The sequence below is a fragment of the Styela clava genome, chromosome 6 (assembly GCF_964204865.1).
Source record: "Styela clava chromosome 6, kaStyClav1.hap1.2, whole genome shotgun sequence".
Classification (NCBI taxonomy): Eukaryota; Metazoa; Chordata; class Ascidiacea; order Stolidobranchia; family Styelidae; genus Styela; species Styela clava.
In genome coordinates this window covers 7970397-7990003 of record NC_135255.1, presented here as the reverse complement: position 1 = coordinate 7990003, position 19607 = coordinate 7970397, and the positions used below count along the sequence as shown (strand labels likewise).

At 33.1% G+C, this 19607-nt stretch overlaps 2 protein-coding genes across 3 annotated transcripts in view; one reads left to right on the top strand and one right to left on the bottom strand.

Annotated features, from left to right (window-relative positions):
* LOC120331580 (vitamin D3 receptor B-like) overlaps positions 1 to 10696 on the top strand; it is a 29480-nt gene extending 18784 nt beyond the window's left edge. Inside the window, exons 10-15 of the mRNA XM_039398675.2 lie at positions 414 to 490; positions 1583 to 1726; positions 3686 to 3834; positions 5957 to 6073; positions 6740 to 6921; positions 7571 to 10696. Coding sequence (XP_039254609.2) covers positions 414 to 490; positions 1583 to 1726; positions 3686 to 3834; positions 5957 to 6073; positions 6740 to 6921; positions 7571 to 7630 — 729 coding nt within the window. The 3' untranslated portion in view covers positions 7631 to 10696. The remainder of the gene's footprint in view (positions 1 to 413; positions 491 to 1582; positions 1727 to 3685; positions 3835 to 5956; positions 6074 to 6739; positions 6922 to 7570) is intronic.
* Positions 10697 to 11787: 1091 nt separating this feature from the next.
* On the bottom strand, positions 11788 to 18701 carry LOC120331123 (arrestin domain-containing protein 17-like). 2 transcript variants are annotated; one of them, XM_078114071.1, is made up of 8 exons: positions 17449 to 18701; positions 16707 to 16823; positions 16303 to 16389; positions 15759 to 15886; positions 14992 to 15134; positions 14093 to 14315; positions 13644 to 13845; positions 11788 to 13278 (listed from the first exon to the last, which is right to left on the bottom strand). In XM_078114071.1, exons 1-8 carry the CDS (start codon positions 17564 to 17566, stop codon positions 13130 to 13132), a joined length of 1167 nt encoding a protein of 388 aa, XP_077970197.1. In that variant the 5' UTR covers positions 17567 to 18701; the 3' UTR covers positions 11788 to 13129. The 2 variants fall into 2 exon arrangements, with proteins under 2 accessions (XP_077970197.1, XP_077970196.1); XM_078114070.1 differs by having other exon boundaries at positions 16303 to 16392; positions 17449 to 18700.
* Positions 18702 to 19607: the final 906 nt, after the last annotated feature.

The window sequence follows — 19607 nt, the reverse complement described above, 5'->3', positions numbered from 1 at the left end:
AAACATCACGCAACATCTGCAAAGTCTCAGTTGCCGTTTTTCCAAGTTTGACACAAAATTTAATGTTAATTCTTTGCTCAGTCGTCATTCTTTAATTGAACCCCCTATCGCCAAAAAACTCCATCAGACCTCGCACAGCATTTTTTTTCAACAAGATATTTATCACATTCACTTATGGATCCTGAAAAGCAACAATAAATGCGAAATTGTGACAAAACATCTGTTAAATAAAGAACACATATTACGCCACACTGCAAAAGTGTTGATTACCGATTGCTAATCGTGTTGCGCAATCTGTGACGTCAGTCCCGTTTCTTTTTAGCCTTACCTCGTATTATGTTATTTGCTATTATGGACATGTTACACATTAAATTCTAGTAGAAGTGACTTACATCCTTTATTATTTTTTACAGGAAGAAGGTATTGTTCTAGAAGAAAAGAATCCAAATGCTTCCCCTGCATCAAGTACTGGATCTGGTTTTTCAGAACTGTAAGTCATTTACTCAATAATATAGACATTTTGTACCAGTCATATATTAGATAACAAACTATTCGTGAACTTCCAAATATTTAAATTTCATTTGTTTCAAATTTAATGTTATTATTAGGTATTATTTTCATAGTAGGTCTATCCGAAGAAAATAAGTTTGTCCATTGTAATGAATAATTCAAAGATACGCACAGAGATCTCGTTTGTTGACAGTTGTCTTCAAAAAGACTTTGTTGTGCATTCTTCTACATGAAGCGTGAAAAATTTGCTTCGCTTGCATGAGCATTGAATGAGTTCACACTTTGTATTATTTAAGTATATGCATTGTTTCAATTTTGAGTTAGTTTGTTTAATAGTTTTCTGCCTTGCTACGCTGCCTTTAAATAGAAATTTGCTAGCGTAAAACAGACATGTTGTTTTGCCTGTAGCTTGCACAACGTAGAAGTAGAATGCCATTTATATTGTCAAATATGACTGACTGAGTTTTCTATTAAATTATGACATTCATACAAACTGAAAAAAAATTTGTACTTTATATCTATTCCTGGGGTGGGCAAATTACGGCCCGCGGTCGGATTCGGCCCATCAAAGTGTTTCATACGGCCCACTTGTGTCTTCTGAAATAACAACTATAGCTTTTATGGATAAAATTTTTTGTTTAAAATGTCGATGAAAATACCGAATCCTCGGATACATCACTCCCATCAATGTACCACTCGGTACACTAGATTTTTGTTGCACTTGAGCTGTTAGGCTAGGTATTTGTAAATAAACTGTATTTCCTTTTTTTTTGAGTTTTAAGCCTTCGGCGCAGTAACCAAGTCTGTCATCTGTAATTGGCCCACTCTTGAAAGTAATTGCCCACTCCTGATCTATTCAGTATGTCTTCAGTATATAAGAGAATCTTTTTCAAAAATTGTGGAATTCTCTTTTACCAAGCTGTTTTTGTGACTGTTAACAGTTTCATTACCTGTGTCTACTAACATATCTGTCACAACTCGCGAGTAAATTAATTATTATTTATTTCACTATTAGTAATAAATATAATACCTATATTTCAAAATTAGTAAAATATAATTTTTCTTGTTTTAGAATCGATCGAATGACACAAGATATTGTAGCAACAGCCCCAGGTCAAGCTGGAGCAAGCAAAGCACATTTGCAACATTTTTCTGCTATCATGGAATTCAGCATTAAAGAGATTATCAAGTTTTGTAAAAAGATCCCAGGTTTTATGTAAGTTTTATTTTTGTTTAATATCATTCTCTTTCCAAATTTTTCACATCCTCAAACATACAGAGCTGAAATGAGAGAATCATTAAAAGTTTGATTCATGTATGTTATTATTAGGGCAGTAGAGGACGTTTCGAATCGAATAATAAATTATTCGAATCGCTTCAGACTGAAATTTTGAATCGCCGCCAACTTGTTTTTAATCTCTGTCTGCCAAAGGTCGAGGTGAATTCTACAATTTTTTTTATTGAAACCATAATATTTTTACAATACAATTCTGACATATGACTCGTTTTTCTAGTTAGTTATTGCTGAAACATGTTTGTCTCAAGTAACTGGGTGAGCGATTCTGTGTATTCAATAATAGATGTGTCTGGAGGACCCAATACAATACAAAATATTCAATAAATATTCGATATTCAGAAATTCAAAATTTTTGATGCGATTCTGAAATCATCAGGTATTCGAAAATGCCCAGCCCTAGTTATTATGCGATATACATAGTGTTCATGAAGTAGTGAATCAAATTAGGTAAAATAATTTTAATGTGCTTCTTGCAACCGATTGTGGGATATAAAGGTGAATTAAATGGTGTAAAAAGCTTGAATAAACATTGAATAAAATAATGAAACCTGGTTAAGACATTCTAAGAACTGACATTGTGACAAATTTTTGAGTGTAACAGTAACAGGACTTTATGATATTACTATATCATCTGTATGTACATCACTATGATTAAGTAGTCAAATTCATTAACAATGTAATTCAATGACTTACGGTACTTACAAGGATTAGTTTGATAGCATCAAACTTTTTTTTGTGGCCCATGAATTTAATCACCAGGTAGGCTATGGCCAATATCGAACAATTTAGTATTCCGAATACATCTTTTTGAAAATCAAACATCCAATATATTCGGAAATGGGTTTGTTCCACAAAACTAATTCTTCAGACAGTTGTAAATTTATAGAAATCAAATTTAGTCTTTGCAGAATAATCGAGATAAATATTGTTTTGTATTTCGTTTTGTCTGAAGGTACCTATTTTTTGTCTACATATGATAATAAATGCGGAAAAAGACATTTTCAAATAAAAATATTCTAAATTATTCCTAAATTCAGGAACTTACTAAATCAAACATAACGAATTTCGATTGTATTCGGATATTTGATTTCGTTTTGGACATCCCTGTTAAACTCGAATCAACTTTTTATTCCTAAGAATTACAACCTTCAGGATTAAGTGTTAGTTATATCAATCCTGTCCCAGAGAACACCACATAATCAATAATATAACCAACCTCTTCAGACATTTCTATTTCCATCTTGGGTCAAGATAACTTGTTTTTGTAAATATAAGAAATAATTGTATCAAATAGAATTGTTTAACGTGAGTTGAATAGTCTTTTTTTTCCTATTTGGTTAGATGGCCCAAATATTGTTCTGATTGGTAATAATATTGGTCAGTACTACTCAGTAGCAGAATAATTTTTTCATTGAGATGACATATTACTGTCTACTACAAAGATGTGCAACCTTCAATACAGCAGGGACTAGGTATAAATAACTGGATGAAACCTCAAGCTGCACCTTCTGGCTTTCCAGTAGTTGCAGGCACAAAATTTGATTATTGATCTTATGACATGCATTGTTCACTTCGTACAAGCTAGCTGTTAGGGCATTGTAACGTCATAGGCATAGATAATAGACTGGAATCAGGTATAGATTTTACAACGCAAAGGGATTCCTCGCACTTACCAGATTACTAAACTAAATTAAAAACTCGCTTTGCAGGATGCACTCCATTCAAAATTGGCACTTCACTGCAGGCTGCACAATTTTTTCTTGTGGGCCACATTTGGCTCGTGGGCCGCAGGTTGCACACTACTGATCTACTATAATATAGTAGATGATTACCTCATGAGTTCTTAATCAATAACTTTATTTGTGTTTATTTGTTTAGTTCCTTAAGTCTCAAGGATCAAATCACATTGTTAAAATCAGGATGTACGGAGATATTATTTATAAAAGCCAACTATACATATGATAGAAAACAGAACGCTCTCATGTGTGGACCGGGAAAATATTACACCAGAGAATCTTTCATCCTCGGTATGTTTTTTTTTATGTTAATAGCCTTGCATATGAAAAGTAGAATGCTTTACCCCTGAAAGGCACTAATCATGGATTTTCAAATCGAATTGAATATCCAAATAAATTTTAGAATTCATTATATTCAATGTAAAAAAATTTAAATTAATGGAATTTTGAGCTGTCAGACAGGCAGATCGCACTGTACGATATCTCAACTGAAAACAAACAATACAGAAAAAACCTTAAAATTTATATTCACGTCAGTCACAAATCTTGAATTTTTTGTCTTGTTGTATCATAATTTAAAAAAAAATTTCTTTTGATAGTCATTTCAATCGTGTTATTCAATCTAATAAGTTCTGTTCCAGTTTTTTCGGTTCTTTTTTATTTTAGTTTGATGTAAATTCCCAGAGAAAGGTAGGGCAATAACCTAGCCGGCATAACTTTTTTTCAACCGGCCATACTAACAGAATGGTATTATTATTTTATCAAAATTTCTTACTGTATTAAAGTTTGAGAAATACAACTAATAATGGCAATGATTAAGTACTTGGTAACCTGGTCCCGATTTAAGTATTAAATATGAAGCATATGCTTCAGAGATCAATTATAGCAGCAAGACTACATGTTTTTATCTCATGACAACATTCTGGTAGTTTTGGTAAAAATGTTGAAGCGTTTTTATTCAAGTTTATCTAAATGTATCAAGGACATTATGTGTGGAAGTAGTGATCGTCCTCTCAATAATAATTGGTCCCGCGATCAAAAATGATCTAAAATTTGCTCATACAGGAGCTGAATCTTTTGACTTCTTGTAAAGTTGATCTTTCTAATACATAATACTTGGTATTTTGCATAACAAAAGTGTTAAAATTATATGTTGTAACACACAGAAATCTTTGAAAAGTGGCCCAAGATCTTTGGACTGTTATTCATTGATAAAATCTCAAATATGTTGTCTACGAAACTACACACAGCCTGAAGGGATTATAGTCTAATAGTTGGTTTATGCGCAGAAACATAAACCACATTAAATTACATAACATAAAATGTTAAAATTTTTCATCAGACATAGCTAATGATATATGCTTATCTGTTCCCAATCCCAACACTCTAATGAATATTCGATACCCCCTTAGTATGTGTACCAGGTTAGGGTTAGGCCATAGCCTATATTTTATTCTGATTTTCCTCATTTTAGTTCTATTACGAGTTCGGGGACTGTCTGTGTTAGCCAAATGAATATACCTCCTACACAACCTGATGTAAAGTAAGCGAACAAAATTAGTTACCTCCATATTGGTACGCATACTTCTGGAGCGCCGAATATTCTTTATTGATCTTTGTCCTAAAACACCTACATTTGAATTTGAAAGACCTTTTTTTTCAGCTGATCACCCATAAATCTTGCAATTATGTTATGTTTTATACAATTTCAGGGCTTTCCCATATACGATTTTTGCTAGGAGATTAAAATATGCGATTTTTAAGGAGCATGAAATTAATTATTTTGATATTTTATTTTTGGTGCTATAGACTGAAAAAAATTCAAAATTTATTCCTGGGTAAATTGAACTTGAAACAAATATGCAACTTTATAAATATAATCATGTGTAGCCAAAAAATTCGATATTTTGTCGTCTTTCCAAATCCTTATACAGCCTATTGATTTCTTCGTCATGTCAATATTCAAACCTCTGTATATAGGCATATTGCTGGTATCAAAGAATGAAATTTGCTCGACGATACCAATGTTTAATATGATTTTCAAATGCCATTTTGTGTAAACCCTGTGAAGCCTATCGTAAGAAATGGTTTTTATAAACACATACTGCCATTTATTAAGAGACAAGATAATGTTAGCGACATAAAATATGAAGCAAAGTTAATAATACATCATACATATTCGTCTTTTACTAATACAACACTTACCTATATTGTTGAAATTTATGAGGAAAATGTTGTAAACTTTTTGTACATCCATAGCCTGATGTCTAGAAATTTGTACTGATGTTTGGAGTTTAACCAATTGTTAACTGATCCGGATGCCCAAGAGAGTCTTTTCAAATTATATCTTAATGCTGGAATCTGTTAATATCATAATATTTTTTCATTTATTATTATTATTATCTATTGTCAGGTGGAATGTCAGAGGAATACACAGATTGCTATTTACAATTTCATCATAAGTTGAGTCACATGGGACTCGATGATACTGAACTTGCTTGTATTTGTGCTTCTACTCTATTTTCATCAGGTATTCAATTTGATTTATTTTCATTAAATCGGTTCCTGTATCTTTTGTGAGCAATGGAAAAAACTGAATGTTTGACAAACTTTCCACGCTCTGTCTGTGGATTCTATGATTATTTACACCATACCTCAAACATTGAGCCTTCTGAAAAACGTCTCTGACCTTTGACTCCACTACGTTAAATGAGATTTTTCATCAGACTCTAGCTACAATTCCCTCGAAACGAAATTTTTGTTACAAAAACTTTGTAAACAGTCTGTAATTGTCTGTTCAGGGCGCTCAGTCAACAAAGCTTCTTGAATTTTTGTCGGAAATTTTGGCTTGGATTAACGCCAGTAGAAGTTTTCCATTAGAAATTTTTGCTCTGACCCTAAGAAAGATTTAAAATTCTGATACAGGGCTAGGACTCCCTCGAAGAGGACTGCTTCTGACTCCAATTCAATTAAAAACCTGCTCTATAAACTCTTTGAATTCACAGATCTGCGCTCAAAAATAGTCAAGTTGTGTATTTATTTATTAAATGATGTAAAATTATAGATCATCTTGAATTACTATCCACTTTCTCAAGAGAAATATTCAACAGCTTGAAAACAGGGTTCTCAGTCTCTGGACAGCTTCTTTGCATATTTCATGACCACACGAATCACAATCTTAGTTTTTCTATTTCAGATCGTGATGAATTAGAGAACAGAGAGGCAGTAGAAGCACAACAAGAAATAATTGTATCTGCCTTGCAAGCTTATTCAGAAAATACATACCACTGTCAAATAAGGTTCCCTAAAATCATGGCTTACCTCACTCGCCTTCGTACATTGAACTGGCATATATCTAAAACACATGGAAGATTGGAGGTAAATTCTATTTTTTGTTTGAAGCTGATTCGATTGTTTTTGAGCTCTATTTTTATTTCTATTAGATTTAATTTCTAGTTTTTAGTTGATCTGGGAATTAAAGAATCTTACCAGGTATCGGCAGAAAATTCATCTTCAGCTTCCAACTCTCGAATTTAACAATTTTTGTATTAAAAAAAAACATGAGAATTTTGAAACTGAACATGAAGAAAACTTAGCAGCCTACCAACTAATTTTGCCATCATGAAAATTGAAATCATAACTTATTATAATCTTTCTCCCTTGCTCTAGTTGTTGTCTTTTTAGTTCTGATGTGATTGCAAGATCTTCGTTACCTCCAAATGACGACTTGTTTGGTTCTTTGATATACATATATACCATATTTGTGGATATGTGGTATTTTTTTAATATTTTCTGTAATGTCTTCCCAATATTTTCAATAGCATTATTCATATCTGTTGCATATTAGGTATTTTGCCGAATCGGTAGCGTTTGCTGAAAGTGTTCAATTTAATATAAAGTTTTTATCTTACACTCCAGTTAAAAAAATTTTCCGACAAATGAATCTACATCTCTGAATAATTAACATAAATGCTCCCAATTCTTCTTCCTTTAGGTAATCTATAATTTTTTCATTTTATTTTTTCAGAACACAGATGCAGCTGAAGCCATTCAACCTCTTGTACTTGAAGTTACTCCATCAGTGTGATAGCTTTCATCTGGTTTCTGTCTCTTCACATTACAGTGGAAAAATCTTCTATGCCTCAATCGATGCAGCTTGCTTTAGCAACTGCAAAACTAATCAGTGGAACTGCGCTACTCGTTTGTATCTACTTGGCAACCCAGAACGTCAAACAAATCATGTTTTGAATTAAGTTTCCAAGCACTTTTATCTGTAACAATTGTTCAAATTTTGAAAGGAGGGAAAGTTCATTATTGGTGTGTATCTCTTTGAACATGGAACGCAGAACTAACTCTATTCAGCATATTCATATGGTATACTTTTATGTTTCATTGATCGAAACCATCAACATATTTGGTTTGTAGTGGTAATTTCACTTTTATTTTGATGGTAAACATTGGCTCGGAATCTTTTGCTAGAAAACCAGTGTGGTCGCATCTATCATCCCTAAAATCCCATTTCATATGATTACTTTAACAATTTGTATAACGTTATATATCGATGTTAACTCAAAAAGCATTTAATTAAAATCCTATTTACCTATTAATACCACACTTCAAATTGTTGACTTACTTTGGTTTTCTTGCAAAAGACACACCAATTTTCGTTAAAAATACCCTTTTAAGCCATGTTTTAATTGCTTATCTATTCCATACTTTTTACTACACCGATAATTTATAGCTCATTGAAATAAGATGAGTTTTGCAAAGGATGGGTGCATGACATTTTATTGATGATTAAAGAAAACAAGGTCTATTTGGTTGTATAGTAGTTATGTAGTAGTTATTATGACACTCAGGAATATATATTTGTGTAGAGTTGTTTCAAAGTTAGAGAACTGAAACGTATTATCTAGTCATAAATAACAGCCAGTTTAATGCATTCGATGATACTTTTATTTTCATTTTATTTACTCTCCATTTGCCTTTTTTTTCTTTCTATTTTTACCCATGAACTCTTAAACTTTATTTTGTTATATTTCTTTTAAAATTTTTTTTTTTTGGTTTTGTAAACAGCATTCATTTTACCCAAGTATGATTGTGATACAGATAATTTTAATGGAATTTTGTTTGATTATTGATTTTTAAGAGAACAGATGTTTTACATACATTAGCTGAAAAGCTAAATATCTTATTGTGTTCATTCTTACTATGAGCATTATCCTTTGTATTATTACTTTGAAATGAGCAAGACCTCTTATCTGGTTATCAGTTACGATAAGGGAATAGTTAATTTACCTGTTTGTTGTAATGTTTCTCGCAGGATTTAAATTCTTGAACTCAAAGCCTAGGATTGTCGGCACTGGGGATGTTCCCAACGATTAGCATGATGCTGTAACGCTTCATCATGGTTGGTTTCAAATTCCATCAGTTTCTTGTGCAATCATGATTGTCAGATTTCAGTGCTGATTAATTTGTGAATATAATACATTAAAAAATTCAAGTTGATTCAAATTGTATTTTCTAATAAAATCAAGTCATGATTAGGCTCAGTGATTCTATTAATTTGTAATAATTTTTCTATAATAAATGAATGATTCAGTGATAGAAATATTTCTGTATGCATGCCAAATATTGGTTATTGCAAAACTATTTTTGGCATGACAACGACTTGTTAGGAGACTACGGTCGCTTTACTATTTACAACATGATTTTCCATCTGGAATGGCGTTTCATTTTATTATTTACAATGTTCTTGATATAACTTGTTATATTTGGTTGCCTTACGATTTTTCTCTTTAATCATTTCAAGGAATTCTCCTCTATTTTAGTAATTTAATCCAGCATCTGGTGAAATGTCTTTCGATAAGGTGTCAGGACATACCTTAATCATTAGCAAAAAATATGACAATGGTACTCTTACACAGCAACAGATTTTACAAACTACCTCTCAATTGTGAAGTAAACAAGTGAAGTTGAACCCCAAATCATTTTCAAATAGTTTTCCACTCCATTTATCGCGAGCACCATTTCTTAATTGATTAAGTTATCAAGTTTTCTTAACTGTGCGCCGTTGCAGAATAGATAGAGATATCCAGTCTATCATCATACCCAGTGTGTAATATATTAGTCTGGCTTCAAAATATTTGGAAAATGGTGTACTTTCTTAAAATTTGAAATACTTGACAGTGCGTTGTCAATTTTTTTTTTGTATACAGTTAAAATCCTTAAACGGATATATCACCATTGATTGATTGGAATGATTTTATGCTGAATAATAATGATGGTTGTTGTTAAAAAAGGTGTAAAAGATTATCCTATATCAGAATCCCTAAATATAGTGTTTTTGCCACCTTATTCTTCTCAAATTGATAATAATATGAGCTAAACTAGAAACTTCCTCCTTTGATTTATGTATCCATTTTCCACATCATTCTGAATTTATTCGAATGAATTGGTGTTTTGGCTTAGCTTGTAATTTCAATCTAGAATTGTTTAAATTTATATGTTTGCAGTAATCTCGTGATATATATGCCATGTTTTACTTTATGGAATTTGAAAACTCATGTTATTTTTGTAAGAATTGCAGCAATTTTACAGGCAAATATGGAAATTTATAGATGCGTAAAATACACCTTTTTTTCAAATATAAAAATTCCAATTTTGTTTGAACTAAATCATCTGGGGATCCTTCATTAATATTATGAACAATGTTATGTTCATTAATTATGAACATTCTTAATTCATTCTTCATTAATTTCATTAATATTATGAACAATCCGAACCATATTCAACCACCGACCTCTGTATTAAACATTGAGAACATAATGTTTCTACTAAAAATCATGAAATCAAGAATATTTATTTGAGGCATATACTTTATATAAATGCCTTAATGTTTTTGCATAAAAGTTGTTATATTGCTTTTTCCTTTTTCAAGATTTTTTGGGAAAACCAAGGATTTATTCTACATACAATTTGAAAAGACGCTGTATGATATTGCAATAATTTGTTTTGTAATTAATTATTGGTTGTTCTTATTGTTTTATTTCCTTTTATCTTATTATTTTTCTATCCGCTGTTGCTATGGCAACATATTTTATTACAACGGTGAACAAAATCTTATATAATAAAGGGTTATTCTGCTCAGAAATTTTGTTTAGCGGTAAATATAACAGGAAGGGGGGATGGGAGGTCAGCCACTCAGACCACCATACTCAACCTTAGCCAGAAGGTGGGGCTCCAATGCTTTTTACGTGTTATCATCCCAAGTATTCAGTTAGCGAACCTGCCCAAGATGTGGAGCAATAAGAGATAAATAACGTCTTATTTGGTTGTCGTTGTCGGATTCCGAAGGTTCAACCTTTTCTTAGAATGCTGTGGTAAACAGTGAACCTGATTTTAGAGCTAGACGTTTGGCATGGTTTTCTGGTAAGGGACCTGTTGTTAGTTAGTTTGATACAAAAGAGAACCCGGGAATTCAATCCCTGGTCTTATCTACTGAAAAACAATCATAGGATTATCAAAAAATTTATACACCCATCAAGAGGGGATGTGACAGAAACCAAAATGCATTAATTCTGCCATTTATTATATGATGTTCTCATTGTTTACAATCTTAATAAATGATACAAACTGAACTGTGATTACTCTCCAAGTTACTCTAACTATAGGATAACCTTGAACATGATTTTATTTGCCAATTTAAGAGAAGCCAATCTTGCACTGGAAAGAATATATTGGAAAAGTACTAAATCGCAGTGTTGAAGTATATAAAAATTATTAATTATAAGTGAAAAATTTAGTTTGAAACTATTGCTCAGAAAAAAGTTCAAATGACGGAAGTTAGATTTGGCACAGAATTATTCAGCTATGAAATGCATTGTGATGTGAAGTGTTAGGAATACGCTCACCAGGGGTTGTTAGGGTTGTTAGACTCCTCGCCGTCGTAGGTGGTTCACATAATAATTTGTCGGTTACGGATTCCTCCACCATCGAGTCCATGCATCTGAAACGATAACTGGGTAACTAATCCCATACCTGACATGGACTGGTGGCTGGTTCGCCATATTTTTAAGTTGTCCTATCGGCTTTCCTCTCCCCGGGTTGAATATGTGAATCCTATCTTGAAAAAAAATGGTATTGCTGCAACGTTGTGGCGATGTTGTGTATACATATATCAACTATCTTCAAAATCAAACTCATGTTGTATACTGTATAGTTCAATGTCAATCACATATAGGAGAATTTGTGTAAAGATTTATTGCTCAGACTTTTTGAATGAACATTATTAACGGGCAAAAATTAAGCTAAGCTCAATTTAAGGATGGTATACTCCAAACGTAGAAGTCACAGTCATACATTTTTCACAAAGCAAAGTACAATATTCTAATACCCAGTGTATGAAAATACACTGTATGTACTGTTCGGCGCGGCGGTGTGGCTCAACAAGCTAAGCGTTAGGAATACGCTCGCCACCGCACCTCTAATTACTCTGCGTGGGTTCGCAGGTTCGAATCCCATGCGAGGATGATTATGTGCGAGAGGATTGCTGGACTGCTCGCCGTCGTTGGGTGGTTCACGTAACCGCTGGTCGGTTACGGCCTCCTCCACCACCAGGTCCATGCTTCGGAAAACAAAAAAAAAAAAAAAATATAACTAATCCCATACCCGACTTGGAATGGTAACCGGACGAGAGGCCGTGGTTCGCCATATGGATAAGCTGTCTTATGGGCTTTCCTCTCCCCCGGGATAAATATGTAAATCCTATCCTATGTAAGATCTCAACTATATGAAAACTAAAATGAAATACAAAAATATGATATCATAAGAAGAGAACAGTATTTAAATTAATTTTTCAAAATAGTACAATGTGATCATTCCCTATCTTAACCTAGCAAGAATTTGACTTACGGTAAGTTTTTACCAAGAAATTACTGTTAAAGAAATTCACTGTTACATTTTAGGCAACAATGTAGCTTGATTTTGTGTATAATTGATTATTTTCAAGATAACACCAATCTACAAATCAAATAATCATCATTCATTCAGTCTTTTTCTATTTTAGAGACTCGATTGCATGTTCTCCAAACAATTAGAGTCATTTGAAAAAGATGTTTTTGTCATATCCATAACTTCAAAACACTGGTGTAATATCAAAATGGCATTTTTAGACATGAACAAGTCATTTTAAAACAGTCCTCAGGAAAAAATTAGCCTAAATGCATTATATAAATTGAAAAACATTTGATTGTAAAATTGCTCATGGCAATAAAAAAATTCTTTTTGCAACAGAAACTTAAAAAAAAGTATGAATGAAGTGCAAAATTTTGAAGAAGAGTATGGCATATGTCATGAAGAATTGATGATTTACAAAAACAATATAGAACAAAAAAGAAAAAAGCCAGACAAGTGCATGATAGTAAATGGGAAGACATAAACTGCATTAGTCTTTAAGATGATTTAGTAGTTCTCAATATAGATTCAAATCTGTAAACCGTACGACAATCATCGTTTCATGGTATTCAGTTTATTTACACCATTCAACCAAACTAGGATGCACAAAGCTGCTATACCCACAATATTATTAAAAATGCGTAAAAGCAGATTCTTTCCAAGCATAGTAAGTGTATTGAGGTTTGAATGATGTTTCTCCCATGCTGTGTTCATTACCATCTTCATCGTTGATATTAAAAAGATGTTTGTCTTCAGATTCAGCATAAGACAGTGGTGGAGCTGAAATTGGGATAAATTTCACATATAAGTTTACTTGATTTGATCGGTGGTGGTGTGGCTCATTGTGCTAAGCGTTAGGAATATGCTCGCCATCGTATCTCTGATTACTCTGCGTGGATTCGCAGGTTTGAATCCCATGCGGGAATGGTTATGTGCGAGAGGATTGCTGAACTCCTCGTCGCCATAGGGTGGTTCACGTAACCGCTGTTCGGTTACGGCTTCCTCCATCATCAAGTCAAAATTATCATATATGAGATACTTCCTAGTACCTAGCATTAATTCAAACTTGTACTGCATATTTCAATATCACCAACTAAATTGTTAACTACATCATATTCTAGCTAGAACATACAGAAAATGCTCACGTTGAAGACTTTTTTGTTGAGTTGATAATACATCTGTAGCGGAATCAATATCTGTGGCAATGTGTTGTGTCTGTGGACCAGTCACAATTTTAGATGTACCAGCATTTCTGTATAATGGAAGATTTCGCAAAGGAATCGTGCCTATCGTTATTCTGCAGTTGATACGAGGATCAGTGGCAAATGCCCTGAGATGAGCTTGAAACTAAAATGTAAAAAAGTTAATATCAATTAATAAACTAAACGGAATAAACTAAATTAGAAAACTCTATTTACGAGCCGCACAATTTTTCTTTGTGGGCCACATCTGGCCCGAGGGCCGCAGGTTGCACACCCCTGTTTCAAATAATAGTAAGTATCCTTTCACATACTGTTAAGATATAAGTGCGTGGTTATACAGGGCCTTGTTCTGAGCAGATAGTCATGGATGAGCGTAGTACAAACCACTATACCTGAACAAAGTAAACAATGTCAATGATCTTGCAGTGATTTATTTCTGATGGTGGAAGAGGTGGGATACGTAATCGTTCATTCGTCCATGTTATGCTTCCATGTTTTGGAACAGGAGGTCCATTTATCCTTGCAACTTCTAATATTACAATTTTGGAATTATACATTGCATGATATGTCACTCTCTTTATCAACTGAACAGAAGATCCTTCCACTTTTGTGTTACTAAAATGAAGAATATTAAATTTTTTTCAAATGTGATCAGAAGTTTCTGTACTATCAAATCAAGGTAACAATATTGGGTGCTCCTGAAGTATGCGAACCAAGATGGCGGACATCAAAACGTAGCATGGGTAACAGGTTAGGGTTAGGCCATAATTTTATTCCAATTTCCCTTATTTTAGTCCTACTATGAGTTCGAAGACTAGCCAAGTGCCTCTCGTAGTATTTGTACCTAAAATTATGGCCCAACCCTAACCTAGTACACATATTACATTCCGATGTCCGCCAACTTGGTTCGCATACTTCAGGAGCCCCCAATATTGTACTCAGTTCTGAAATTTCTAATTGCAGAGTTAGGCCGTAACCGCTAGCCAGTCCAGCCGGTCGAGCCAGAGACCGGTAAAATTTCAAGAATCTTGCGGGTCTAAAATGCATTTCAAGCTACGTATAATAAAAAAAAATCTTATATTTCGAAAGGGAGGGTTTCGACCTGCAACCTGGTTATGCTATAATATCTAGTAATGCAGTACAAAGAAGAAATAAATTCCGGCGCTACAGAAGTGTGTGTACCAATATGGAGATAACTAATTTTGTTTTCCTTCTTTACACCAAGTTGTGTAAAGGGACGGTAGCCTATGGGCAGGAGGTACACACACTATGGGAGTACCTAAATTCCAACCTGGAATTTGTGATTGTCCCGTTGAGTAATATGTATTCACCAGGTACATAACCAGATCTGTCTGTGTGAAATTCCATTTCAATTGGTCCACTTTTACAACACAAGTAACAAAGTTGTTTCGATTCTTGACCTCCACAAGGCCTCTAAGTAATACAATAAGGTATCTGCTTAATTATATTTGAAATCAAAATAAAAGGATTTGAAAAATTGTGCAATTGTAACTCATGTTTTAACAAATAATCGGCTAATTATTACAGAATGAACTTTGAATTTCAAAATGTCAAAACAAAGGGTAGAAAATTACGTAAAAAAAGGAATCTAAATTGTTTTTTTTCTGCTGTTAAACAACTAAATGGTAATCGTTTATCTAGTCGCCAAAATATTCACTGACATGTTTATCCTTAACAAATAACTATGCCGGCTATTTGTTTAATGTGATCTTTGTGTATTTCATACAGTTATGGCACTGTTTACTGGCTTACTCTTACTCTAAATTACTGTAACCGACTAAGTAGACTGCATTATATTTTCATTATGAAATCACAGTTCAAGTAACATTTAGACAAGTCATCATCAGGCGATGAACATCAGCTAGCAAATATCTACCATATAATAAAAATATAAGATCTGCTGTTTTAATCACTGTGTCTACCATTAAACGGTACATGATTCAATATAACGTAATATTTTTTATTTATCTCCACTGTATCACTGATATCTGTAATGAGTAACTTGAAATAATAAAGTAATTTGAATAATAAACTTACCATAGCATCAGGAATAGCATTAAGATCCAAAGAATCGAGAATTGTGAAAGCACGAACTGTGTTTTGATCAAACATTCCAGGTTTTACAATTGTTGCCTTCACAAAATATCGAATATATCCAATCAAGTCTAAAAAGCGGAGAAGAATTTTTTTTTTTACAAAAACATCAAAGAAAATTTTACAAAACAGAATATTAAGGGGTTACTCTTAGTTCTTATAATTTCATGCACATCATTTAAAAATATGAAACTTCAGTAGCGAACAATTGTACTAAATTATTCATCAGAATTCGCACCAGTGAACCCAGAGCAGGGTAATAAACAATGAGCTAGAAGATATATTTTCAACAGTCAAGCAAATATTAAAAGACAAAAACAAGTTTTGCAGAATATATCAAAATTTAAATTCTCGATAAAAATATATCTAAAATTTATTTATCCATTCGTTTTATAGATGAATGCTTATTATTTCTCTTCCTAACAAGATATTTTTAATTTAATTTCAATATTTACAAATACTGATTACATTTGAAAATTTGTCATACCTTCATATGATGATGGTAGTGGTTCTGGAAGTTTATATTGAAACGGAAAAACATGATGCCCTTTAGCAAGGGATGTCTGGTTGTCATCTGCTGAAATATCATAAAATCAAATGATGCTCAATTTACTCAAATTAATAATAGAATATGTAAAAATGAGTGTAAAAGAGTTTCGAATTAAAATATAATGTCACTATCATGTTCAGACTTTGGTAAATATAGAATAACGAAATTGTGTTGAAATGTTATAATACTATTTCCGCACTAAATAGTGATAAATAGGTAACTGATCGAGGAATTGATCACAATACGACAATTTGCTTAAAATTGATATAAACAGTAAAATTGTCAGTAGGAAAATCTTTGATTTTTTATTGTAAAGAAAGCAACATCAAATCATATAATACATTTTCCAGGTACAATATCTTCATGATAAAATAAGTTCTCAATGGCAGAAGGTCCTCCTGATGATTGCTGTCCGGTCCAATGCACATAGGCTTGACCAATAAATTTGATTGCGATTGCTAAATAAAATAAAAATCATCATGGGCTAATAACAGTAGAGGTTTATTCAGGAGAATTTGCCCCAGTGCAAGTTCACGCTCATTTAATTAAATGTAAAAGAGCTTCATCTCGAAATATTCAAAATTATAGAAACTGTAAAAATTTATGATGGTGTAATACACATCACCATATGTAGACATGCTAAAAATGGTTAGGAGAGTCACATCAAAATTCATTGATAAAAGTTAGCTTCTACTTCAGAAGTATCTCTTATAGTTGGGTGAGAAAAATTTAACAAATAAAATATGTTTATATGTCCAAATCAAATCTAATATACCGTACTTGAAAATCAAGATAATTGACTTTGAAGTAAACAAAAAAAGTGAATGAACAAAAAGTTTTTGCAAGAAATCCTTAAGGTCTTTTTATATAGAAATGTGAGTTTATTGAAATAGGCACACTTATATATATCAGAAAAATGAAAACGTGTTTCGGCAAATGAACTGCCAAACAGTGCTTGATCAGGCCTATATGTTATGCCTGTATCTGTATGTTGACTCCCGAAAATTTGTTTCATGAATTTTGTCATATAATAAAACACTCTACACAATTAATGATAGTTTAATATTGAAATGTTCATTTTACCTTCCATTTCCATAGGATTGTCAAGTTCTATAACCAGTTGGCCACTGATCATATTTCCTGGGAAATAAACTGTTTTTTCGTCATTGAGGATAAGTTTGAACCGTGTTGGTTTACCCATTATCAATTTGAGTTGTTTTATATTTGTAATATATGAATTCACTGACTGTACATACAGACATAGATTAAGGATTATAAATTTCACATTACACTCAACTCATTTAATTTTGAGTAGAAGTGATGTAAACAAAAAACGATCTTAAATCATGCAAACTCCAGAACTCTATCACCCATAAAAATGCTAGAACCAAACTCCTGAACTCTGTATGGTAATTGCAGTCTTTTTGCAGAACTGTCTGGCAGTCTGGTGACATGTTGTTCTAAAAATAGGACTGGCAATTCTAGTGCACCTGAATCTTATAAGCCACTTTCTTGGAATATGTTTTTTGTGTAATGTTGTTTTTCAATTTTTTTTTTTGCCAGATTTTTTTTTTAAATAGATTACTCCCCAAAGTACACGTACAGCCTAGCGATGACAATTCCGCTTACGAGATTATGGAAACTTACGAAACTGAATCATTATTTGGAAATCCCCTACTTAAAAAAGGGGAAACACCCAAAGAAACGTGACCAACCACACGGCCAGCTGACTGATTTGGCGGTGGCGAGTGGGCATTTGAAAAATGGCAATGACGTAACCAGATACATTTTCACAGCAACACTTTCTTTTATTACTGAAAACAACACATTTCAGATACAAAAAATATTCAATTTTTAAGGCGCGGCGTTGTGGTTCCGCGTGCTCGCACCTCTGATTGCTCTGGGTGGCCTCGCAGATTCGAATCCCATGCAGGTGGTTATGAGCGAGAGGATCGCTGCACTACTCGTCGCCGTAGGGTGGTTCACGTAACTGCTGGTCGGTTACGGATTCTTCTCTCATCAAGTCCATGCTTCCGAATACAAATAACTAGCTAATCCCATACCTGACATTGAATGATAACCGGACGAGAGGCCGTGGTTCGTCATATGGTTGGGCCGTCTTATCGGCTTTCATAGGGATAATTATTTAAAATAAGACAAGTTTATCGCAGCCGAGATGTCTGCATACAAGATTTTGGGTCGGTAATTGGTGTTAAAACTAAGTTAATTATATGGCTGACTATTATTATCAAATGATCAGAACTACAAATTTTCAAATGAAAACTTTCTAAATTCGAACCAACTTTGTTACACAACAATCAATGCCCGAAATCAGTTTATGAGTTTTAATGTTTGTTGTTTACTTTTTAATGTTTGTTTGTTTACTAAGAAAAACAGCAACTAATCAATTAAATATAAGACTGTTCCGTGGCTCAGTTTAACCGTTTAACATATATATTCACTTTTGCAAGGGCAGTTTTGTTCTCAAGCGAATTCTCTTCTAGTAGTCTTTGTCTTATCAAGGATTACAATTAATATAATATATTAAGCGTTCGTGGGTCTCATTGTAAGTTCTATATTAAGTAAATGTGCGGCCCGCGGCTTCACCCAGTTACTTGTACCTGGCCCTTTTAAATGTAGTATAAGTTGCACACCCCTGCTTTAACCCTAGATGGGAATAAGGGGTTCAAATTTACAATAATAAATATTTTACTATCAGCGATAAAACCGTAAATATATACTACTACGGATAAAAATACTCGTAACTGTTTGTATTGTTTTATGTATTTGACTGACGATCTGCACTAGTATCCCGACCGGTGGCGTTTTTTTCGGCCTTCGTAAACATATATTTGGCATTGGTCTCTTGTATTTGTATCACTTAAAGTTTGTTGTAGTTTACAATAACTGTAAATCAGAAAATTGCCCCCGACTATAGCTGTACCGTTTCCATAGCGCGAGGATATAGGATCGCGATTGGGTCTGATCCTGGTACACTGTTTAGGTTCAATATAACTTCCGGAGATTTGATCACATGACAATAAGAACAATTCTTGCAGGTGAGAATATTTTCCCATTGCAATTGCTGGAGGCATTTTTGATAGAAACAACTTGAGTCAAACATATTGGTAAATGGGGTGCTTTGGCTGACATAAACAAATTTATAGCATACTTCTATATTCTTACAGATGACGCTAACATCTCACGAAAACTGCGTATTAGCCTGATTCACGGATATGCAG

Excerpts from the sequence above, each read along its gene's own strand:
- LOC120331123 (XM_078114070.1), bottom strand. The coding sequence starts at position 17,566 with ATGGGTAAACCAACACGGTTCAAACTTATCCTCAATGACGAAAAAACA. Across the intron at positions 16,824-17,448 it reads CAATCCTATGGAAATGGAAG|CAATCGCAATCAAATTTATT; the intron begins GTAAAATGAACA and ends TATTTTATTTAG. Across the intron at positions 14,316-14,991 it reads GGGACAATCACAAATTCCAG|TAACACAAAAGTGGAAGGAT; the intron begins GTTGGAATTTAG and ends TCTTCATTTTAG.